This window comes from Trichechus manatus, unplaced genomic scaffold (assembly GCF_000243295.1).
Source record: "Trichechus manatus latirostris isolate Lorelei unplaced genomic scaffold, TriManLat1.0 scaffold00001, whole genome shotgun sequence".
NCBI lineage: Eukaryota > Metazoa > Chordata > Mammalia > Sirenia > Trichechidae > Trichechus > Trichechus manatus.
The window spans coordinates 29,395,152-29,419,465 of NW_004443937.1; the positions used below are offsets into that span (position 1 = coordinate 29,395,152).

The window sequence follows — 24,314 nt, forward strand, 5'->3', positions numbered from 1 at the left end:
TGGACAGGTACCCTGAACCCATACTCCTGATCATACCAGGTTTGTTCCCGCCTCAGGACCATTGCGCTGGCAGTTCTTGCCACCTGGGACGCTCTTTCCCCAAGTTGTCTGCACAGCCTGCTTCAGAGCCTCCCCGACCCACTGAGCTGAAGCAGTGCCCCTACACCCACATGCAAAGCCACTCACCGTCCCCCGGCCCCGCCATATTCTCTTTACGCTCTCTGAACTTGTCCTGTGTGACCATTTGTTCACATGTTGACTATCTCTCCCACCAGGCCATGAGCCCCACGAAGATGGGACTGTGGCAGTCTTGTTCCCTGCTGTGTCCCCAGGGCCTAGATGGAGTCTGGCCCAGTTGGTGCCGGAGGAGCGTTTGTGCTGGTGAAGGAGTTAATTGGTAAAGGGTGACCATCACTTCTTGTCTGTGTGTTGCGCAGGGTTCTGTGCGCCCATCAGACGGCTCACTTCTTTCTCCCAGACCAGCGCCAGCAGGAGGTGCCCCTTTCACTAGCACACCACCCAGAGCTGACTGCATCTGTTAGGCTGGGTCTCTGACTTGGGTCTGGAGCCCACAGACTCACCCTTCACTGTCCCTGCTCGGGGCAGGCACCCCTCACTCTCTGGTAGGGAAACACGTAAGGAAAATGTTTGGGGGAGAGGCAGGAGTAGCTGGCAGCCCCTTTCGGGGCAAGAGCCGGCCCCTGGCTGGAGCAGAGGCAGAGGTCAGGGGGCAGGGCCCCACTGGCCAGGCCAATGGCTCCAGAGTGCTCAGCCGGCAGGGAGCCAAGGGCATAGAATCCAGCATCCAAGAGCAACTTGCCCGGGAGCCACCACCCCATATGTCTGTCCTGCCCCTCTCATGTAGCAGTCTAGAGGACACGTGGGCAGCTGGGACACCCAGGGGCTAACTTTGCACTGCACCCCCCTTGCTGGGTGGCCTCAGCCAGCCCCTTTCCCCCGCTGAACCTTGGTTTCCTTACCTCTGGAAGAATATGTGGACCCACTTCCAAGGTTGTAAGGAGCCCTGGTGACGCAGCGGTTAAAGCATTTGGCTGCTCACCAAAAGGTCAGTGGTTCAAACCCACCAGCCACTCCACAGGAGAAAGATGTGGGAGTCTGTTTCTACAAAGATTACAGCCTTGGAAACCCTATGGGGGCAGTTCTACTCTGCCCTACAGGGTCGCCATGAGTCAGAATTGACTTGATGGCAGCAGGTCTGGTTTTGGGTTTTCCAAGGTTGTGGTGAGCACTGCACGAGGTGTTGCTTGCAAAGCCCACACCGAATGCCTGGCACCTTGCGGGCACCGAGGGACAATGAGGAATTGTCTGTGCTTCTTCTTGCACAGCAGCTTTCTGTCCAGGCTGTGGCCCGAGTTGGGGATAGCCTGCCTCTAGCCCCTCTGTATCCCACCACACGCCCACTGGATGACTCAGATCTAGGAGTGGAGCAGATGGAGGGGTCACCTCAAGCCTTTCTGGGAGCAGTAAAGGGGCTGAGGTCAGGCTGAAGGAACGAGGAACCAGACACCCCTGGAAGGGCCATGGTGACCGAGAAGAGGCATGCCATCGGGCACCAGAGGCAGTCAGGAGCCTAAGTGACTGCCAGCAACAGTGCAGGCACCAGGCTGGATACCTGGGTCTGGGCACCATCCCCAGGGACGGCAGTCCTCACTCCTTGCTCACCTCTCTCTCTCTCTCACCCAAGGTCAGTCCCACTCTCTCTCTCACCCAAGGTCAGTCCCATTCTTGGCCCCACTATCCTCCATGCCCCCAGGGTCTTGGACCCCTATAGTTCTTTTTATCCTTTTCCTGCCTCTTCCTTGTCATCAACATGTCACTCCTTACCCCTTCGTGCTTTCAATCCACCACCCTCTGCCTCTTCTAATCTGCAGCATCTAATCTTCTGAGGGCTGAGAAAACAGGAAGGTTAGAAATGTTTCCAAAGGGTAAGAAAGCTATGAGCAAGGGTCAGAGGAGCTTCCTGAGTGAGGCCCTTGAGCAAGGTGCAGAAACTCTCAGGACACAGGAGGTTCCAGTAGCTGAAGTGTTCTAATATCAGACCTCCTGCTAACAGAGGGTGTTTTCATTTTAACTGTTCTTCCACTCACTTCTGGTTGCAGGACCTTGGGTGAGAAGAGAGGGTTCCCCACCCAACCGGTCTGGACCAAAATCCCAACAGCCCCCACCTCAGGCCAAATCCTGCCAGCTCACTGGCCACTACCCTGACTCAACTGCCCCACGCCACTGCACAGAAAGAGCCCTTCCCAGGAACTCCCTGGGCAGGAACACGACCCTTGCACTCACTGTCCCTTCTTGGAATGATTGGCCCTGACTTCTCTGACTGTTGGCCTCCTCCTCTCTGAAAAGGCACGGCCACTCAGGAGTGGTCCACAGCACCCTTCCCCACCCCAGTATTCTCCACTTTCAATCCTGAAGTGGCACCTCCTGTTTACACATCTCTCAGGTATGGCACTCCTCTGCTACCACCTGCCTTCTGGCAGTGGCCTGGGTAGTGACTCTGTAGGCAGTCCAACTGGCCTTCATCTCCTGCCTCCCATCACTCAAGGGGAGTGAGGGGAAATGAGAGGAGAAAGGCTGCTTCCTGTTTTCCCCACTCTTCAATGAGCCCCCCAGCAGGGCTGGCCACTCAGCCATAAAAGGTCTCTGGGCCTTGGCTGGTCTCTCTGTAAGATGGGGGCTAATAATAAAATCAAAAGGGGTAAACTGTGTACAGAACTCAGCACTGGTCTCACTGAGGGCTCCATAAATAAAAGGTATAATTTTATTGCGATTACTGAAAAATCAGTGGAAGAAAAAGACTACCAAACTGGATTTTTTGTTATAACAATTATTTTATATAAAGTCTTACCAGATGTGTATTTCTCTCACGTGTAGGCACCTTCATGGGGTCCTGGGAAAGTGTAGGACGCAGACCCAGCAGAGCTGGTCGGAGTGGCAACCCTTGAACTAGCACCCCCTTCCTAACACAGCCACACACTCAGGCAGGGGCTGCGGCACGGGAGACCAGCCCTGTGCAGATCCGGCTCTGTCTGAGGCGGGAAGCGTCAGGCTCTGTCAGGGGCTGCAGCTTTGGCTCTGCTTGCTTGTCCATTTGCCCACTCTCCCAAGATAGGGCTGGGGCACAGGAGGGTGGACACGTTCACAGGTGAAAGTTGAGGCTCGCAGGTGGGTTAGCGCGAGGACATCCAGGATGGGCTTGGGTCCCGCAACACGTCTCAGAATACAGCTCTCCACGGGGACGAACCAAAGCAGCCAAGGCAGAGCTGGGGACTCCAGGCCACCCAGGGCGTGGGGCAGAGACGCAGGGTTAGCTCATTCCCGAGACCAACCCCAGGAAGAATAAATAAATAAATACTGTATAACTGTGTAGTCCGCCAGCTTGGCCCGCTCACCGACAGGGGACTGTCCTTGTCGGCCTCAGTTCCTCTGGCTGCCATCCTCCCTGAGGCGGAGGCTGAATGGAGGAAGGGGGCCCGCCCCATGCTGCGGATTGAGGAATTAGGGCTGGGGAAGTCTACACAGCGCAGGTGGCTAGGTAGGCAACTGAGTGGAGGCCTGGGCCCAGCCCGCAGGGTGAGACGGGGTCCTGCCTGTCTCCCTTTCCTCTTAGACCTCTCACCACGATGGAGCCACATGGGGGAAGAGGGCGCTGACTTCCAAGTTGTGAGACAGCCCTCCTCCACTTGTTGGCTCTTCTGGTCCAGCCGCCAGAGGCATACAGGCGCTAGGATGACCAAAGGAGAGATAATGGGAGCCCAAGTGCAGCTGGGGCCAGTGTCCCCTCCAGGGTGTGGCTGGGCGAGATGTCTGGCTGGGTCAGAGCTGGAAGGGGTACTGTCGGAGGTAGTCGGCCAAGCGCCGGGGCAGCGGCAGGCAGTCCACGTCGGCCACAAGCCGGTTGATGACAAGGCGGCACAGGTGCTGCAGGCTGCGGGCACTGCTTCTGCGTACAAAGGGCTGCACTAGTTTCAGGTGCACAGCGGTGGCCGCAGGGGCAGGCAGCACTGGGTTGCTGGTTCCATCCTCCTTGGGGGTAGGCAGGGCTGGGGCAGGGGCAGGGTCAGGGCTGCTGCTTCGGGTGTCAGCAGCACAGGAGGCCACGTAGTGCTGCACAAGGCTGACTACGTCTGGGAAGGCGAGGATGCGCGGCCTGGACAGGCAGTTGGAGTCCAAGCGGAAGCTGGAGTCGGCATACTCAATGCGCACATTGGTGGGACCACGGGTGGTCTTGACAGACAGTGTGAACAGGTAGCTGGGGTGGGTGCTGTCACGTACTAGGAAGGTGCCCTCTGGCATTTTCTGCAGGTGTTGCCGGGCCTCGCTGGCTGTAATGGAACCCCAATACCAGCCTAGGGAAGCAGAGAGGGGGCCAATAGACTGGTCACAGTGGAAATTAGCTGGGAGTACCAACCCAGGGCAGGGAAGGCTATACCTCCCCCATCAGACAATGCTGGGCAGGCCATGTCTCCCAACTCAGACTTACCAGAGCAGAACCAAGCCTTTCCCCATCAGACTTCCTAGGACAAGGCCTGCCTCTCCTCTCCTCTCAGACTCACCAGATTCCCGAAGGTAGGAGAAGGTCTTGGCAATGCACAGCAGATCTTCCTCAGGGTCCAGCACCTTGAGCTGCTCACTTTCTGGCTGGGCTGGGGTCTCCTCTGCTACCTCCTCCAGGAAGACACCCGCAGGCAAGGGCTGCATGGCTGACTCAGGCAGCTCCCGGGAGCGGGCCTTCAGGGGCTGCTGCCTGATCCGCTCCTCAGCCAGCAAAGGACAAAGTCTGGAAGGGGATCGATGGGTGGTGAGTGGAAGCCCCATTCTCCCCCCATTTCCAGAGATCCTCTAGACCCCAAATTGGCTGCATGACTTCTGGCCAGCCCCTTTCTCTATGAGCCTCAGTTTCCCCTCTGCCCACCCATGAGCTCAATGAGCCCAGCACCCTCCCACCCGCTGCTTTGTCACCACAAAAGCCCCCTTGATCACTTCACCTACAAGTTAACTCTCTTTTGAAAGATTCTTTCCACCTGATGCATTTATTAAACAGTCCTTGATCTCTTTCTCCATTCTGTGTCAACCAAAAACACAGACAATTACCTAGAGGCATTTCTAGTTGATGGTGGCTAGTCAGAGTCCCTGCCACGCTAGCAGGATCCAGTGCAAAGAAACCTCATGTTTGTGTCCTCCTGGTTGAGGTGGGCTGATTAAGTGGCACTGGTTCTGGTTGACAGGTGGGATGGGCCAGTCTGGGGTCTTCCAGAGAGGCCCCAAGATTATGGTAGGAGGCCTGAGGTGGCAACCTACCACCCCTGTGGATGGAAGTATCTAGTGGAGAGACCTGCACCCACGCTGACCTGGGCTTGGCAGCTGCAACAATCCTCTACCCCCACAGGTCAGACTCTGACTCCCACCCTGGCCCCTGAATTTCGAAGCAAAGAGCTCTGGGGTGGACCATGGCCTCTGAAGGCACTAGCCAGTCTGACCTTCCCATAAACATGAGCTCCCCTTAAAGACCAGGGTACTTATCACATGTTGCAGACCCCACCCTGGCAAGCCAGCCCTGCCATACCAGGCCTTGTGATCTGTGCAAACCCTGCTTCTCACTGGGCCTCAGTTTCCCCAGCCCCCACTGAGAGGTCCCACCAACTCAGACACCGAGGGGTTTGGCAACGTCATATCCTTGGATGACCACGGTGGGGGAGCTGAGCTAGTCCTATTCTGAGCAGAAGCTTCCCTCTAGGGGAAGCCCATCCAGCATGGCCATCCTGGAGCTTCCTCTCTGGGAGTGGGTGGTGAGGGGCTGGTGGGTCCTGTTTACCAGGGAAAGGACTACCGGGAAGGGATCATTTCTTACAAAATATATTCCCTGGGCCTCAGTTCTGGGTCCGGTCCCCTGCTGGGCCTCAGATAATGAAAGCTGGGTCCTGCCCTCAAGGTGAACCAGACTGGCTTGGGAAGCCAGCACTGAGGATAATTATAACCGAAAGTCATAAAAGCACAGGGTATCATGGGAGCGTCACGGTCTCCTGAGCTGAGCTGGTCAGGCCTAAAGAAGGAGTAGAAGGAAGAGCACTCCAGGTAGAGATGACAGAATGGGCAAAGCCCTGGAAGCAGTGCCAGGTATGGACTGTGAGGCAGGGAAAGGTGAGCAGGAGCCTCAAATGGCACCCTGACAGTGTAGGTTACAGGTGACCCTTAGAGGGGTCTAACAAAGTAGGGCTCCACAACCACCCACAGGGAGAAGGAGCCACGTAACCCTGGCACACCACAGCCTGCCCAGTACTTTTCCACACCCTCCCTGGCCGCACTATGGGAGCTCTGGAATCCTGCTTGGGAAGTTGGAGGCTGAGTTCTGACGAAGTGGCTGGTGGACTGCCCGCTGGGGCCCAGAGCTCGGCTGAGGCCCAGGCCCAGGCACCTTCCAGGAGCATGGTAGCCGTCTGGTTGGCCAGGCCAGAACCTACGGGCGTGGCCATGACCAGAAAGCTTAGCGGGGCCTCTGCACAGGTCCTGTAAGTGGGCATGGGCACCTCTGGAGCCAGCGTGGTGTGTGTGTGTGAATGGCTGTGTCAGTCCCCCCAAGCTCTGGGCAAGGGTGTATCCACAGTTGTGTCATCTTCATGGTGGGGGTAGTGGCTGGTGCGTTCCAGGTGTGGGTGACCTATATGTGTGTGTGCCTGCTGTGGAGCCTAATCCGTGGGTCCTGCCTAGATACACGTTGTCGGGGAGAACTGAGTACTGCAAAGCTGGTAGCCCAAATCTACAGCTGGGAATTTCTGCTGCCCACTCTAGGAGGGTACCAGCTGGACTCTGGCTATGGGTGTGTGTGTGTTTGTGTGTGTGTGCATGCGTGTACGTGTGTGTGTGGGGGGGGGTCTGTTAAAAACCTTGCTCTCCCACATTTAACACTGGCCCTGAGGTTCCCAGGGGCCCTCAGCTGAGCCAAAGTGAAAGAGACTGTGGGACCCCCGAATGGGGGAGGGGGGTCCTGAAGAGAAAGGCAGTGGCAGGGAGGTGTTCAGGAGTGCCAAAAGTCAGAGAGGAGGAAGGAGAGAACTGGAGACACTCAGGGAGAAGTAGTCTTCTAAGCCCCTAGGTGGCCAAACAGTTTGCACTCAACTGCTAACCTAAAGATGGGTGATTCAAATCCACCCAGCGGCACTGCGGAAGAAAAGACCTGCTTCTGTTAAGATTACAGCCAAGAAAACCCCAGAGAGCAATTCTACTCTGTAACACATGGGGTTGCCATGAGTTGGAATCAACTGGATGGCAACTCATAACAAATCTAAGCAGCTTCAAGTTTCTCCTTCCTGAACTTAGGATGGAGCCCTTGTAGCACAGTGGTTAAGAGCTTGGCTGTTAACCAAAAGGTCCGCAGTTCGAATTCACCAGCTGCTCCTTGGAAACCCAACGGGGCAGTTCCACTCTGTCCTATAGGGTCACTATGAGTTGGAATCAACCCGATGGCAATGGGTTTGGTTTTGTGTTTTGGGGTGAGGACTACTCAGAGCAAGGGGCACATCAGCCTCACCGCCCCCTTGCACTCACCTGGCATCACACCAGTTCTGATAACAGCAGCTATGGATTCTACCTGGGAGTGTAGCACCCACTCACACCTCCTTCCTCTCTCCCTGGAGCCTCCAGAGCTTCTGTCAGATCAGTCGAGAGAGCATGAGCCCTCTTAGTTAAGGGGATGCTGAGGCTCAGGGCTGAGGCCATGACTCTGTCTTACCAGCATTCTCCCACTGCCGGTCCCCCCTCCGCCTTTGGAAAACCTGGAGAAGAGGGCAGTAGCCAATGTCCTTCTCCCACTGAGATCCCAGGTTGGGCTGAAAGAGGGAGTGAGGTGAAATTGGGGGTGCTCCAGGCAGGACCGAGCTAACCTCAAGGAGCTGGTCAGCAGTTGCCAGGCTAGGGGAGAGGCAAGGATCTCAGGCTGGCTTCCCAAAGAAGGGGCTAATTGCTACCTAAGACGCTGGGACAGAGAGGGGCAGGGGCCGGCCCAAGGTCACCAGTAGGCAGGGTGGCCGGCTGGCTAGGGTAGAGGCATTGCCTTCCCCAGAAGGGAATCTGGACTGGTGAGCCACGTCTTGGTGGCTGAGTCCACCCTGTGTTCTCCCGTTGCAGGCCAGCCCTCAGTTTCCCCACCCATAGAGTGAGTAGAGGTCAAGGGGGACGGGTGGTGTCACTTTCTCACATGGTCCTGCACTCCCGAGATCCTTCCCACTTGGCCAGCTCGGACCCGGTAAGCCCTCCCAACGCCCAGCAGCGAGCACGAGGCCCGTGCTCCCCGAGGCGTCCGGCGCAGAGGCTGGGTGGGGCAAAGAGCCACAGTTACCCCTGAACGCAGAGGACCATGTCCCGGAGGCGGCGGCGGCGGCAGTGGCGGAGCGGGGGCTCGGCCGGGAGACGGTGGCGGGAGGGTGCCGGTGGGCGCGAAGCGCGCGCGCAGGGCGGTCTCCCCGGGCGCAGGGCGGTCTCCCGGGGCGCACGGCTGCAAGCACCGACTGAGAGGCAGCGGCGAGGGCGGCCGAGGAGGGCGCGTGGGGCGGGCCTGGCGGGCGGGGCGGGGCGAGCCTCCGCCTAATCTTTTGTCCGCCGCGTCCCGGTTTTTCCCGGAAGCCGCGTCTTCCTAGAACAGCAGGCTGCGCGGCAGGGCTGGGGAGGGGCGCGGGGGCGCGGGCGGGCGGGGACCTGGGGACCGCGTCAAGGACCCCGAGCAGAGAAAGGAAACACCTTTGACACATTTCCAAGAACTTTCCAGGAAAACGGGCGGGGTCCCACGCGCCGACCAATCGCAGTGCAGAGGGCGGAGCCGAGGGGCCGGGGTGGGCCAATTGCAACGCCCGGACACTGGGTTAATACGACGCAGCGGGGCGGGACTGGGAGACTTTCAGGGAAAGACTAGAGCGGAGACTCGGAGACCGAGAGGCTAGGGAGGGCCTGGGGCTTCGCCGAACCGAGCCCAGACTTCCCTCTGGCACTCTGCTCATTGGGGACCGGCCTCCTTATCTCGCCGACGAAACGGAGGCAGCGCGGGGGCGGCGCCCTGGGCCCGGCCTCCCAGCAAGCCGCTCCTTCAAGACTGTCTTTCGGGGATGCAAGCGCCCCCTATGCGCCGCGCCTGACCCCGGGGCGTCTGTGAGATGGGGTTTGGGGAAGGTGGAGTGGGGTTTGGAGAGGGGCATGAAGGGTGGGGAGAGATGTAGAGGCGGCCCCAGACCCCAGCAAGCCCACATGGGTGGCGTGGGGCGGGGGGCGCCGAGCCTGCAGCCACCGCAGCCAAAAGCATCAGGCAAGAACGTTTTCTTTGTGAAAGAGGTGGGGGAGAGAGCATGGCCCAGCATTTTGCACCAGGCCTTTGGCCCTCGGGGTGTGCCAACCAACCAACCAGTTGCCATCTCCACTCATGGCGACCTCATGTGTGTCAGAGTAGAAGTGTGCTCCACAGGGTTTTCAAGGGCTGATTTTTCAAAAGTAGATTGCCAGGCCTTTCTCTGGCAATGCCTCTGGGTGGACTGGAACCGCCAACCTTTTGGTTAGCGGCCAAGTTCGTTAATAGTTGCACTACCCAGGGACTCCACGCAAGGGCATCAATCTTGGCCAGCGCTTCCAGGGAAGAAGTGACTAGTCACTTGGGAGGCTGGGCTGGTCAGTCCCGAGACAGTCTAGTAGCTGGGTTGGTATACCCTAAAAAAATGTGGGGAGAGAGACCTGGATTTCCAAATACAGAGATAATATGAGGGTGGGGTGATGGAAGTGGGCGGAAGTGGACGAGTGACACCCACTCCCATCTACACAGAGCACTGCTATGTTTGATCTTCAACAGCTGTCCCTGCCCCATTATGTAGGCAAGAAGACTGAGCCCCAGGAAACGAAATGCCTTTCTAGGAAATGGCAGGGTGGGGATTTGATTCCAGCTCTGAATCAAGCCCATGCTCCTACCCTTGAGCCCCCTCCACCTTCTCCCAGTTCACTGGACTCACCCTTCGTAGGGCTGTAGGGGCTGTGTGCACCTCCTCCAGGCCCTTGGACCAGAAAGCCGGGGGGGGGGGTGGACCTTTGCTGGGTGCTGGAGTCCACCCTCCCGCTGCCCCTACCTGCCCAGCACGTGCCCTCGGGTTCCCCAGACAGGGATGCCAACCCCTGGCAGTGTCCAGAGCCCTGAATGAGAATGCCCAGGCCTTACAGAGGGCAGATGGGGCTCAGCTTATCCTGCCCAGGCAGGGGTGAGAAATGGAGGATCCTGGAAAGCAAAACCTTGCAAAACAGGAAAAGGTAGTTGGTTAAGATGAGACATGGTTTCAGAAGACCCACTTCTCCATAAGTTTCCTGAAGGGAAGCTGGGCTTTGGTGTAGCCCTACTGAGCCCCCTCCTGAGGATGTGTGGCAGGAAGCTGGTTTCTTCAGACAGGGGAGGGGCAGAGATTGAATTATCGTCTTTGTGGAGGAGGGCACAGGCAGGCACCCAGAGAACCAGCATGGGGCGCTTGAGTGGGTTGCTGTCTCTCCAGTAGGAAATGTCCAGCTGGTCCATTTGCCATCCAGTTGATTCCAACTCATAGCGACCTCATGTGTGTCAGAGCTGAACTGTGTGCTCCATAGGGTTTGCAGTGCCTGCTTTTTTGGAAGTAGATCACCAGGACTTTCTTCTGAGGCACTTCTGGGTGGACCCAAACTGTCAATCTTTTGGTTAGCACCCAAACACATTAACCATTTGTACCACCAAGGGACCTCAGGAAATGTCTACGGCACCATTACTAAGAAGACAAAGAGACTCCTGCAGCTGCCACGCAGATGAGACTGGGATTTGAACCCGGGTCTGTATGTTGCCAAAGCCCAAACTCTCTATCCCCAGACTCTACCCCTTCCCTCTAACTTTGGCAACTTATTGAGTGCCTATTATGTGCCAACTGCTCTCAGAGATTTCCATGCATTGACTCCTTTCATTGTCACAACTATCAGACATTTCCCCTTCTTTACAGGCAAGGAAACTGAGGCACAGAAGTTACCCAGTTGCACAATGTATCCCAGATCTCCACAACTGGCAAGTGGTGGAATGGGGCTTCAGAGCTGGAGCCCACCCTCCCTCCCCCAGGCACCTATGACCTGCCAACTCCTAGGCATCCTTCAGGACCCAGCTTGAAGGCCCTCAGTGAAGCTTCACTGCCCCTAGGCCAGTTAATGTTAGAGCACCATGGGTGTCCCCTTGAAAGTGTCCCCTACAGAGGTCAGTGATGGGGGCAGTTCTGCATGTAACCCAAAAGGTCCTAAGGATTTTGGCCTTACCGACCACCCTTTGGGAATCTGACAGCACTGTGCACCTCACCTGCATACTGGGAGCATTGGTGTGCCCTTCTAGTGCCGGCCCACCCCAGGCGTTGTAGGTTCCTCAGGCCATCTGCCCTGGCTGCTCCCTGTTCTGACTGCTGGGCCCACACTGCCACCCAGCGGCCCTCCCTCTCATGGCCTCACTCACCCGCTCTACAGATGTTCCCTTCCATGAGAACCCTTTCCCTGCACCCCAGAGATTGGCCTTGCTGCAGGATCCTCCTATCCCTTCACACCCAGAACAGTCACAGTATGGGCCTCAAGAATCCATAGCAGTGCCTACCCCAAAGTCTGGCTCATTTGGTCTCCAGACTGTCACATGTGCAAGCCCTCTCCCCCATCTTTGCTCCCCCCACCCCATACAGTCCAGGTGGGGACAGGTATTTAGCCCCCCTCACCCAGGTCCTCACTGGACACCTTGGCCACTTTGAACTGTTGCCAAGGCCTCAGACTGCTTTCTCCTTAGATACACAGCTATCCTTGAGGGCCACATGGCAGAGTCAGCCACCATGAACCTGCCCCCACCCAGGCCCAGCCATCCCACATCCTGAATCCTCCTGTCAGTGTGAAGGTGGACGTGGCGTACAGCTGCTGGGCTAATGAATAATGGCCCTTCTAGACCATGGGACACAAGCAGTGGGGGCAAACTATGTCCTGACTGTCTTGAGTTAAATGAACAGTTGCAGAACATCTGTGTATGCTGGGCCTATGTGGGGAATGTGTGTGCCTATGTCAGCATGGGCAGCAGTTACAGGGCCTGCGGGAGGAGAGGCGTCACCATTGCTTACTCTACACTTCTGTATGGTTTGAATTGGTTACAACAAGCAAGTTGTACTTATGAAATTAAAAAATTTTGATAAAAAATAGACCAACTTAAAAAATACAATTATAATCTTAACAACTGTAATCTTAACTCCATTTTCGAAAAAGAAGACATCTTCATGGAGACCACAACACGCACAGATGCCCTGGGCTGGGCCAAGGAGTGTCTCCACCCTCCGCTGTCTAGCCCTCTCCTTACACGGGCAGCTGCCTGTCCAAAATGAGACCTTGCTCAACCTTGGCTTTGCCCAGCCTAAACCAACAATCTCCAAAGGGCAGTTCCTTCTCCAGCCTCTAAGCAGCAGAAGTTCCCAGATTACAGGGCTTCCTCCAAGACTTGGAGATCTTGAATCAGATTCTCAGGTGGGGCTCAGGATTCCTGGATTCAACTGGGCATAAGTGAGTGTGTGCCTGTGTCTTGAAAGTGTGCATGCCCATGCAAGCATATGTGTCTGTGTGTCTCTCTGTGTATGTGCACATGTGCAAACACACGAGTGTGCATATGTGTGTACATGTGTGAATATATGTGAGCTTGTGTTTGTGCTCATGCATGTGTCTGGGGGTATGGGGAAACACATGAGAGGAGAGCACAGTTCAAAAGTAGGAGCTGGGCCCTGGAGCTGTGTTTCCAGGTTGGGATGGGGGCTCTGCCATGATAGCTGCTGACCTCAGGCAGGGCTCTTGACCTCTCTGGGCTTGTCTGTGGTGCTGGGGAATGAGCACAGCCCTCCCTCCTCTGGTGGCAGTGAGAAGATCAAGGGGCTTCTGGGGGAAGGCACCTTACCCAGCATCTGCCTTGAAAAAAGGATTCAGTACGACCCGCTGAGATTATCCTCCGAGACACCTGCTTCACTGAACTCTGCTAGGTTGCCTCTGAAGGTTGCCTCCAGGAGACGGAGAGAGTCCCCGCATCCTCGGCCCCACTCAACGCCTGCACACTGCAGGTACCCACCAATAGTTGTAGCACTGCTTCACTCACTCGTTCACTCACAGAATGATGATCATCAGGCTGGGAGCCTCCTAGGGCTGGCAGAGGCGACTGCGCGGGGGAGAAGGGCACAAATGCCTGCCCTCAGGAGATGAGCCTGTTCCAGCCGTCCTGGTGTCCACGTGCGTGCGAGTGTGTGTGTATGTGCATGTGCTTGTGCGTGTGTGAAGCCTTTGGTGGGACCGAGGCTGGTGCCTGCAGTTCTTCCGGTAGTCTGTAGATGGCAGCAGAGGTCCGCAGCAGAGGCCTGCCCAGCGCTGCACCTTCCCGGTACAAAGCAAGGGTGGAGGATTTGCAGGAGTAGGGCAGAAGTGTCCCAGGGGACAGCCCCCACCCACCCTGTGTCTCTAGATAAGTTGTTTCCTCTCTGGGAGCATTAGTTTCCTCATCTGTAAAATGAGGATTGTTTAGTAGTCTGTATTGGGAAAACTGGCTCCAAATATATAAGGGGTTACCTTAGTAGGTAGGCTCAGAATGACATGGAGACCTAAATGTGGAAGCGAAAACCATAAAGCAAATAGAGAATATTTGTGTCACTGGAAGGGGGCGACTTTTAAAACACAACACCAAAAGCCCAAACCGTAAGGTGAAAAAAGTGATGGATCTGACCAAATGGAAGCTCAGGATTTCTGGTCCAAGGACGCTTGTATCTCAAGGGAAAAAAAGAGCCAAGGATATGAGCAGGAGGTGCACAGAAACAGACGGGCTTCCAGTGCAGCAGAGACTCCGAGTTACCGAGGAGAGAATTGCAAATCAAACACCAACGAGATGCCACTTTGCCCAGCATGTTGGCAAACATTCTGAAGTTGGGTATGCTGGCGGTTGGCCACAAGTAGGGAAGTCGGCAGGCTTCAGTCTTGCCAGGCCGACTGGAGGGTCCCCTGGCCGCCTGCAGAGAAAACAACCTGATTCAGGTGGATACCTGAGGCTCCAAGAGAAACAAGACGTCCTGCTCTGACACCTCCTAGGTCGCCCATAAAATTTGGGACTCGCACGGACCGCTAGGGACTGGAGTGTGTTGGCGCAGGGACGGCCCACAGAGCAAGGGAGGTTACCGCCCCTCAGAAAGCCACGCCCTCCCTTACTTCTGCCCAGGCTTCGGGGCGGGGCCAGCCAGGGGCTCCCGCCCTGCCCTGCTCGGGCCAGCCTGGCCCTTTAAGGCTCGCGGAGCGGGGCCCCAAGTCAGGATGACGCGCGGGGGTGGGGGTGGGAGGGGGCGGTCACGTGGGCCGCCGGCCTTACGACTCTCGGCCCAGGGCGCTCCGCGGTTCTCGGCTCCTGCGACCGCCGCCCCTGCCCCTCGCCCGCGTCGCTGCCAGGTGCAGGGCCACTAGGTAAGCCCTCGCTGGGTCCGCTCCGCGGCCCGCGCTCGGGATCTCGCGGCCCCTCGGCGCCCGGCCTCTTCCCTTCCTGACACGTGCCCGGGCCGAACTCTCTCGTGTCCAGCTGCGCGACCACCGCCTGTTGCCGCGCGGCGGTACTCAGGAGATTCGCCCCGCATTCCCGCCTTGTCCCGCCCACAGGCGAGCCCAACTCTGGGCTCCAGGACTGGGGTGTGTTAGAGGAGTCTGGGCGGGACTCACTCTTCCTCTCTCCCTCAGGTGGTCCTGGAAGCGCCAGGCTGGGGCCACCTCTGAGTGCCCCGCGGGGGCCATGGATGGCGAAATAGCAGCGGAGCAGGGGGACCCCGCGCCCCCGCCTGGTGCACCCGGCGGACCCGGCTCCGGAGGCGATCCGGCCCTCGGGGGGCGGCGGGAGCCCAAGAAGTATGCGGTGACAGACGACTATCAGTTGTCCAAGCAGGTGCTGGGCCTGGGTGTGAACGGCAAGGTGCTCGAGTGCTTCCACCGGCGCACGGGGCAGAAGTGCGCCCTGAAGGTCAGTGACTCCTCGCCAGGGCTTGGAATGTCCCGGAGGGCCCGACAGCAGAGATCTGTGGGTACAGGCTATCGCCAGGGTCCCTGCTAAGCTTCCTATGTTCAGCGTCATGTTTCATCCTCATAATCCGCTGTGAGGTCAGGACTGTGGCCCTCCCTGCTTTACAGATGGAGAAACTGCGGCTTAGTGTAGCTAAGCTCTGGGTGTCCCAGTGAGCAAGGGGTGAAGTAAGTATGGGTAGGGCCTGTGTACCCGGAAGCAGGGAAGGAGTGGCTCCTCTCTCTGGGATTCTCGCTGGGCCTATGTGTGTTCAGGCCCCAGGGGGCCCTCACTCAGTTTGGCTGCGCCTTTGGTGATCAGCTCCTCTGACTGTGATGTGTCTGAGTTTCCCTCTGCCTGAGGCCGAGCCCTGGCAGGCCTTGGGATGGGACTGCTCCCTCCCTGTGGTCCCCTGCCTGCCAGGGCTAGGAGCCTCCTAGGGCTGAACAGAGGGCAGGGCTGATGCCTATCACACCTGTGAGCAGGAGGCTGCTGTTGGGCTCCTGCTGAGTCACTGGGCCCCCTGTTGAAAGGGGCAGGACCTGATCCCAGCCTGATCCACCCTGGCTCCTGGGCAGAGGGCAGGCCAGCCATCTAGCCACAACACAATACAGGCATACTGGAGGCCTGGCCCAGGCCTTGCTGATACAGGTGGAATCAGGGGGACCTGGGGGTGGCTGATCTAGCCATGTGGTTCTGATTTAAGTCACACAGTTCTGTGCCCAGGACCCCACCCCATACCCAGAATTCCTTGAATCTGTCATCAGCTGAGAACTTTGCTCATCTGCAGCTTGTGCCAGTGGCCACCTGGATGGGTGGAACAAGGCAGGCAGAGTGGCTGCTGGAGGTTACAAGTACCGCAGAGGATCTAAGTTGTGGTTGTGAGCCCGAGCACAGAGTCCTACAGATAAGGCTCTAATCTCGCCCTGCATTTGCCAGGGCAATGTCCTGGACTCTTGAAGCCAGCTTGCCTCCTCTATTCAGGGGGAAACATAAGGGGTTGATCTGAGCTTGAAATGAGATGGTAAGGGCAGAGTTCTTGGTATTGGGCCTGGCACAGGCCTAGAGGCCACGGGCCTTGTTTAGGGCATGTGGTCTGCCAGTCTCTGAACATGGGCCTTGGCCTAGCACTTGGTGTCTAAGACTGATGGAGGACTCATTTCTCCAGAGGAGCCTTGGAGGGCATCTGAGGATGGGTCCAGGGGGAGGCTCAGGGCTACGTTGGTGGGGCAGGCCCCAGAACCACTAACCCAGCAGTGGTACAGTGTGGGGGACTTTTTGGAGTCCCAGGCAGGGGATTCTTTGAATCCTTCAGGAAAAAGGTGGCTCCTCTGAGGGGCTATGGAGATAAGGCAGTGGGTATTGGGAGTCTACACCCTCTCTCTTGGCACCATCTTAGCCCCTTCTCCTGTGCTGAGATCAGGGGGCTGCCTGGGTGTTCGAGGGACCAGCTCAGGCCAGGAAACTGCTTCTCAACACCAAGACTTTGGTCCTGTGAGCCAAGGCTGAGCTTCGCCCAGCTCCTATGCTGCTCCAGATGGTGCGAGTGAGATGGCGAAGGGGTAGGAGGCTAGAGTCTTTGGACCCAGGCAACACTGACTTTAAGCAGGGCTGAGCCTAGCGCCTTCTCCACAGGTGTGTGTCCATCTGTTCATCTGGTGAGTGACTACATGGGCAAGCCTCTGTTTTCTGACTGTAGCAACTTCCAGAGCACCTCCTCTTGAATTTAGGGCCTCAGTGCTCTCCCTGTTCCAGACCGGGAACTGGGACAGGCCTAGAGCAGGTTCCTCTCTCTCCTCCTTTAGGCTTTAGGGGTAAATGTGGCTGGAGGTACGAACCCCAAGTTGGTCCTCAAAGGGGGCATGGATTAGATGTGGCTCCCACCCTGGCACCTTCTGTTTTCTCCCTTCCGCTCCTCCACTGACCAAGCCTGGAAGGCCCCACCCAGCTAGGCCAGGCCCTTCCCACCTCTCAAAGCAGGGCTGATACAACCCTGGGTTGCTGGGAGACTCTGGGCCCGATTTGGGGACCAGCCTGGCACAGTCACTGTACCTTACTTGAAATGACTGTGGCCGTGAGGAGAGAGATGGCATTTCCTTGCTTCATAGCCTCTGCCCTTCGCCTAGTGCTGCGCAAGTGCCCCTGGCCAGGATCTGGATTCTCCGCATGTGGGCCAGCCTGGGCCCAGGGAGTTTGACCACAAACAGGTCCCGGCCCTCTCCTCAGCTGCCCCAGCTCAGGCTGGGTGGACGCCATGCACTCTGTTTGTTGTCCTTCCTTCCCAGGGCTATCCCCCAGGTCTCCAGGTTGGCCTGTCCTCATCGCGTTGCCTGTCTAGTCTTCAGCCCAGGATGCGCTGCCCTTCCTGGTGGTCCAGGCCGGTGCCCTGACCTCTCTCCGTGACCGTCCCCTCAGCCCTGTTGCCCAAGATGGCAGCTAGTGCTTAGTACGGAACCTGCAACGCAACAGACACTCATAAAATAGGAAGAGCTGTGGTCACTGACCCTGTAGCTTTCACTGTTCTGTGTGGGCCCTGGAGGAGCAGGCCCCTCCTCCCAGGAACCTGGGCCTCTTCCCCTTTGCCTCAGCCCGTGATTGCCAACTTGGTCCACTCAGGCCTCACTCATACTTAGCTGCTCCCTCCCGAGGCCAGCTTCTGCCATAGTCGTTCCACCCTCCATCCCACCCTGAGTACTCACTGCTGTCCCGTTGGCAGGAACTAGAGTACTGAGCGGTGTTGGAGCTGTCTGCTGCGGGAGAGGGCTTATAGGGGTAGGGGACTGCCTTCTGCTAACCTCTTGCCTGTGCCCCCTCCCAGGCCTAACTGGCTAGTTGGCACCACTCAGTTTCACCCCTAACTAGACATAGCCCTGCAGGTCCCTTTCACTCAGTGATCCCACCACGTCCAAGACCCAGCGCCTCAAACCTTATCACGTATGTGGAAGTTGGAACCACAGCGAATAGTCAGAAGTCACATGGCTCGGTTAAGAGGAAGACTCCCAGCAGCGACCAGAATTCCCTCCACTCCTGATTTCCTGCCCAGACTGCTTGTGGTTCTTGGCTTCCTGGCAGGCAGAAGTGGCCAAGGCACTGAGTACCTCCAAATAAAAGCAATGAAAGGCCTGGAGGAGCTACAGGGTCTGCATGTGGGTGGAGAGGTAGCCTCTTCTCTCCTGCTTCTTCCCTCTGGGCCCTGGGACTAGGTTCCCTTCCCCCTCTGCCCTCTGGAGCATGCCGGAGGTCTGGGGCCTCTTGTTCCCTTCTCCACCAAGGAAACTGGACTCGTGGGGTGGTGGATCCACATGCCTGGGAGACCTCTGTGCCAAGACCCTGCAGAGAGTGTCCTCCTTCTGAGCCCCAGGATCTGGGGAGCTTGCTGGGGCTACCTTGCTCAGGACACTTCTCCCCTTGGTGACAGTGCTGGTGCCATTTGCCTGCTGGGAACCAGGCTTTGCTCTGTGCACCCAACAGCACAACGCGGAAGAGGGTACACTTATCCTAGCAGATGGGAAACTAAGTTCTGGAAACCAGGAGTCTTTGCCTGCGGTCACACAGGGATTTGAGGAGGGATTTGAGTATTTGACTTTATACATTTCAAGCGTCTAAGGTTGGCATTTGTGGCCTTCACAGTCCAGCCCACTTGCCTTTCATGTCCTGGGTGACATCTTTCCCTCTCCCGCACTAGAGAATCCCTTTCTGCCCATCAAGGCTCAGCCCCACTGCTCCCTCTCCCCAGAAGCTGTCCAGAGCCCCTGGCTTTGGGGCAATGGAACTCTTTTGGTCCCATAGTGGTAATATCCCCCTTGGCTCAAGGCTACCTTGTGGCATCTGGGCTGTTCTGGGTGGTAGAAGGCACATACCTGGACACTGAGCAGGGCTCACGTCCCTGCCCCACTCCCAGCCGGGCCCTGGTGTACAGGGTTGTTGTTAGTTGCCCTGAAGCCCGATTTCAACTCATAACCACCCGCGTGTGCAGAGTAGAACTGTGCTCCACAGGGTTTTCAAGGCAGATCATCAGGCCTCTGGTGCACCTTCCGAGTTGCCTCGGGTTCAAACCGCCAACCTTGTGGCTAGTAGTTGAGCGCTTAAATGTTTGTGCCACCCAGGGACACCAGTAGGGGCTCATTAATGCCCCTACTTTGGAAGAAGCACTGGGAGCCGGACTTTTCCCTGGTTTCCCCACGGGAGAGAGAGTCTCTGACTGCTTCTCAGAGATAAGCCACAAATATTCTCCATTTCACCTGTGCTAAGGTCTGGGCATTCACAAATGGATCCAGCAGCGAAGGCCTGGGCCGCAAGGAAATGCCTGTTGCTGAGACCATTTCTTTCCTGTCTGTTGTGTTAGCTCCACCTCTGAGAAGTGGGCAGAGAGGCTCTCTCCAACCAAAATGCCAGGAGGAAGGTAAAATGTGAGTTGGATGCAGACACTGGGGGACAGTAGGCCTGGAGCCCAGTGCCCCAGATGCCTCACCCTACCTTGAGGGGACAGTGCTCATTGCTCCATGGGTGGGGCTGGCCTGTTGGGGATGGTGCTGCTGAGCTAGATTTGAGGCTGGGTGGGGCAGCCAGGCAGGCTGGGTATTTTCCCATTTGGTGACCACCACCCCCTCACCTGCCATCTCCAGACCAGTCAGATCAGCCTCCACAGGGCCACTTGTTACCCAGTCAACAAATCAGGAGCCGTGTGCAGGACTGGTGGCCCTGCACCATGGAGTCTCCGAAAGTGGTTTCACTGTACCTGAGGTTGTCCTCAGGCTGCCCCTTACCTGGCAGGAAAGAATCTGAGGCGCTCATGTGCCACCGCACTGGTGGAGCCTTCTGAGCTGCCCGACCCATTGCCACTGAGTTGATTCTGGCTCGTAGTGACCCTGTAGGACAGAGTAGAACTGCCCCATAGGGTTTCCAGTGCTGTAATCTTTACAGAAGCAGACTGCTACATCTTCCTCTGAACCACCGACCTTTTGGTTAGCAGCTGAATGTTTAACCACTGTGCCACCAGGGCTTCTTTCTGAACTGCTGAGGCTGGGCCGTTTGCTTTTTAAATGAGGATCCTGGAGAGGGCATCAAACCCTAAGAAACTCTAAGAAAAGCAATTCCAATGGTGGAATTTTGGGCAGGAGTTGATTGTTTTGAGATGATTCACACCACATGCCCAGCTGGCCTTGTTCATGGATTTAGAAACTGTGTTCCCAGAATATTGTCAGGATCCCCTCTGCTGGGGCTTCTGGGGTCTTTTTCCTGCCCTATCCAGGAGCTGATGCCAGCTCTCCGGGCTCCAGGCCTTGGTGCTATGGATTCTAATATTACCATACATGGCTAACAGTTTTCCAGTGAGTTCTGCCTGGCAGGCCCTGTGCCCAACGTATGACGTGTGTTATCTTACCTAATTCCTGTCATTCCCATTTTATGGATGAGAACAATGAGGTTTGGAGAGGTAAACGACTTGCACGGGTGGTGAGTGGCAGGCCTAGGATGTGAGCCTAGGCAGTCTGACACCAGACTCTTAGTATCCAACTCACCCCATACCTTGTGTAAATCTGTGTGGACATAGCAGGGTCACTGAGACTTGGCTCCTGGAAGGATGACAGCATTCTCCTCCATAGGTCAGAGTAACTGGGACCCCAGCAACCCCAGCTGGGCCCCAAGAGATGCTGCTAGTAGTGTTTACCCACATCTGCCCAGTCCTCCTCACTGTACAAGGCCCTGTGCCTGTGAATGGACAGGTGGCATCCCACAAGGCCAGCACATGAGGACCACAATGGCCTCTGGACCACCTCAGCAAGGTTGCGTGGCTTGTCTTAGGCCTTTTGAGTTTCCGGCAAGCCTGACCCAGCAGAGCCCAGAGCACCACAGACAGGAAGTCAGACTGGCAGGTGGGTGAGAGGAAACCATGTCTGGACTGTGCCAGCCTCGGGAGGCTTCCTGGAAGAGGTTGCCAGCTTTAATCCAGTCCTAGTCTGAGAAGAGGAAACCCTGGTGGTGTAGTGGTTAACAGCTATGACTGCTGACCAAAAGGTCAGCAGTTCAGATCCACCAGGTGCTCCTTGGGAACTTTATGGGGCAGTTCTGCTCTGTCCTATTTGGTCGCTATGAGCTGGAATCGACTTGACGGCCATGGCTATAGAGTCTGAGAAGGATGCAGATGGTAGAGGTATGACCACATGCCTGGTTTGGCCAGCTTGGCACTTGCTGTGGGCTACCACTTCCCCACTTGTGGTGGTGTGTCCTGCAGCATGTGACTGCACTCACTGGGGCTGGTGTCATGGGAAGCTGTGGAAGGACTGGAGGGCTTTGTGGAGGAAGTATTTGTGTAGGGCTTTGAAGGATGAGAAAAAAGAATGATGGTGACTCTCTCCGTTTTCCCCCAGCTCTCAACCCTCACCCCACCAGAGGTCTCATCTGTCTTTGGTGCCTGACTCGATGGCAATGGGTCTCACTGTATGGGACAGAAACCCTCCCGCCTTCCCCATTGCTTTCTCTCCTAGTGTCACGAGGAGTCTGGTGGCGCACCATTGCCAGGGGCTATAGGGGTTTCTGGGTCACCTGGCCTGTTGGTCAGGCTGTGTCGGAAGGGCCTAGTCTCCATGACAGCGGAGGTCTCTGTTGTGTCTCCTGAGGTTTGCACTTAAGGAAGTGGTTTTCCTCTCCTAAGTTCTCCTTGGGACATCATCATCGGACATCTATAGGTGGGGCAGCAGTTGGAGCATCTGGCTCTGTGACCCCCCAGCCTCCCCCCAACCACAGCCATAGCCACAGCCACAGCAAGAGCTGAGGACAGTGGTCATTTTCAGGTGAGGGAGGCATTCCGAGCACACCTGTGTCTGGTAAGAGCACAGACCATGCATCTCCTGGATAGGTGGCTCTCTGCTTTCATGTTGGCGAGACCGAGCTCCCGTGGGCACTGGTGTTTTCCCAGGAAAACAGTGGTTCTGCTGCCCTTGCTCCCTCTGTTGGAGACCTTTTGTAGCCCCGTATGAGAGGCTACCTGGGGTGGAGGGAGGAGCAGGATTCTGGGCCTGAATTCCATTCTGCCACTTTCTTTCTCCCCAGGTGACCTTGGATAGGAGCCCCAGTGGCACAGTGGTTAAGAGCTCGGCTGCTAACCAAAAGGTCAGCAGTTCGAATCCACCAGCCACTCCTTGGAAATCCTATCGGGTAGTTCTACTCTGTCCTGTAGGGTGATTATAGGTAGGAATCGACTGGACAGCAACGGGTTTTTGTTTTTTTTTTTTGGACTGTGGATAAGAGGCAGTTTCAGAATCGTTTGCAAATCATCATCTTTGTGGGGCAGTTGAACCCCGGGTTTGAGCACATGATGGGGAGCAAGATTCGACCTTGGTGGCTGTAACTACTCCTGTTGTTCATGCTGTGAGACAGCACAGGCTAGCAGACATCTGCTTGGGGGAGGTCTGGTTTGGGGTGGCCTAGGTGCGTTGTTTGTGGCACATTATTGGCCTCCACAAGGCCTCACTTGGGTTGGTGGGAGGTTGGACAGTAGGTTGGGGCTTGTCTGACATGCAGCTACCATCGCCATTGGCAGCTACCGCCACTGCCAGCACAGGGGACCACAGCAGGAGGCCAGGACAGAGAGCAAATCTCAGCCAGCATTCCCTGACTTCTCCTCAGATCCAAGGTGGTTACCTCCATGCTGGCTTGGCTGGGCCAGGTGGGTCCACGGTGGATTTCAAAGAGGGTTTGGCTGCCAGGCCCCCAAGGCGGCTCCAAGTCCAGGACCCTGTGCCTGGGGAAGCAAGCCCTGGTGGACCAGGAGGGAGTGATGTGAAGGGAGCTCTGTTCTGGACCCTTCTCCACCCTCCCACCCTTTTGGAACTAAGTGGATTAAGTCGTTTGTAATTATGATGAAAATCGGTTGTGTGGGAACAGTGGGGGTTGCACTTAGTGCGGGAATACGAGGCACCTCTTTGGTGGAACAAGGGGCCTCAGGAGGCCTTTTCAGCAGTGGACAGGCCAGAGACACCACGAATATTGATTTTGTCTCTGATCTGGGTTTAGTGTTAGGGTTGCCTTTTTCTTTAGACTAGGGCTTTGTCCTTGCTGCGTTCTCTTCATGGCGCTCTTTCTATCTTTCTCACCTGCCTTATTTCTCTCGTTTCGTCCTGCCCAAGGCTAGTTCTCCCACTTTTGTTAGTCCCTCCTCTCCCGGGCCTGGCCACTCTCTGCCTGTCCCATGTGTTCCAGGCACTGCTGGGCCTCTTGTCTGCAGCTGGGCAGGCTGAGGACTGGCAAGGACAGCCGAAGGCCAGGTCAGCTGCTGAGGATTTACCCTTGCCAGCCTGCAAGCTTCCCCCAGAGGGTAGGGTGGGGGTGGGACAGGAGTGCCTGGCTGTGCCCATAGACCTCACAGTTTCCCCTCCTGCTGCCAGCCTTGACCAGGCGCAGGTGGCCTTGGCAGCCTGAACAGAGGAGTCAGGTGCATCCGGGCCCAGCTGTAACCCAAGACATCCCCCTGTGGAGGGTAGGAAGTCGTCTTGGGCTTTGGCCCCTGCTGTTCAGTCGTCTTTTATGGCCCAGTAGCCTGTTTGCTTAGGACATAAGTGTGGGACCAGGGGCATTATGACTCCCAAGGGTTCCTTGGCTGTGGTCGGGCGAGGGGGAGGGGCCTGGGTATGAACTGAGCCGGAGCCGCAGAGCCAGCTAGAGGAGCCTGTGGAGGGACTGGGAGGGCTCTAGACATGAGGTGCAAGCTGCATCCATTTTGGGTGAGTTGCCCCTGCACTGGCTGGGTTGAGCACCTGAGAACAGCTGATTCTAGCTTGCACCCTGCACCCTGCACCCTGCACCAGACTCCGCGCCTGACCTCCTCACCTCAGTACCGCTCAGAGACAATTTTCAGGGGTGTGAGGGGCCAGGGCCGTGACTTGTCACACCTGTTGCCCCATTCCTAAGGCGTCAGCCTCCATGAGGGGTGGATGGCTTGCTCCAGAGATGCTCCCCCAACATAGGACGTAGCAGAGGGACAGACAGGTGCTCTCCAGCAGGCAGCGAGGTGGCGGGGCAGGGACAGGCACGCCTCCTTACTGAACGTTTCCTATGTGTTAAGCACAAACACAGGAGAATCTGACAACAGGGTGTTATCGCCCCATGCCATGATACAGAGACCGAGGTTCAGAAAGACAGAGTCACTTACTCAGGGACGTGCCCAGGCTGGGCTGGAAACCAGGCCTGGGTGGTGGCCAAGCCCTGGCCCACAGCCACCCTTCCTTGTGTGCCAGGCTCA

The 24,314-nt window shown here is 56.9% G+C and overlaps 2 protein-coding genes across 4 annotated transcripts in view; one reads left to right on the top strand and one right to left on the bottom strand.

Annotated features, from left to right (window-relative positions):
* Positions 1-3,731: 3,731 nt before the first annotated feature.
* CISH (cytokine inducible SH2 containing protein) lies at positions 3,732-8,457 on the bottom strand. 2 transcript variants are annotated; one of them, XM_004368574.2, is made up of 3 exons: positions 8,357-8,457; positions 4,578-4,801; positions 3,732-4,370 (listed from the first exon to the last, which is right to left on the bottom strand). In XM_004368574.2, the coding sequence occupies exons 1-3, from the start codon at positions 8,374-8,376 to the stop codon at positions 3,838-3,840; spliced, it is 777 nt and encodes a 258-aa protein (XP_004368631.1). In that variant the 5' UTR covers positions 8,377-8,457; the 3' UTR covers positions 3,732-3,837. The 2 variants fall into 2 exon arrangements, with proteins under 2 accessions (XP_004368631.1, XP_004368630.1); XM_004368573.2 differs by lacking the exon at positions 8,357-8,457 and having other exon boundaries at positions 4,578-4,839.
* A 5,903-nt stretch (positions 8,458-14,360) lies between these two features.
* Positions 14,361-24,314, top strand: part of MAPKAPK3 (MAPK activated protein kinase 3) — a 33,496-nt gene continuing 23,542 nt past the window's right edge. For both annotated transcript variants that reach the window (XM_023727062.1, XM_004368575.3), the window contains exons 1-2: positions 14,361-14,493; positions 14,761-15,037. In XM_023727062.1, the coding sequence (XP_023582830.1) occupies positions 14,813-15,037 (225 nt within the window). In that variant the 5' untranslated portion in view covers positions 14,361-14,493; positions 14,761-14,812. The remainder of the gene's footprint in view (positions 14,494-14,760; positions 15,038-24,314) is intronic.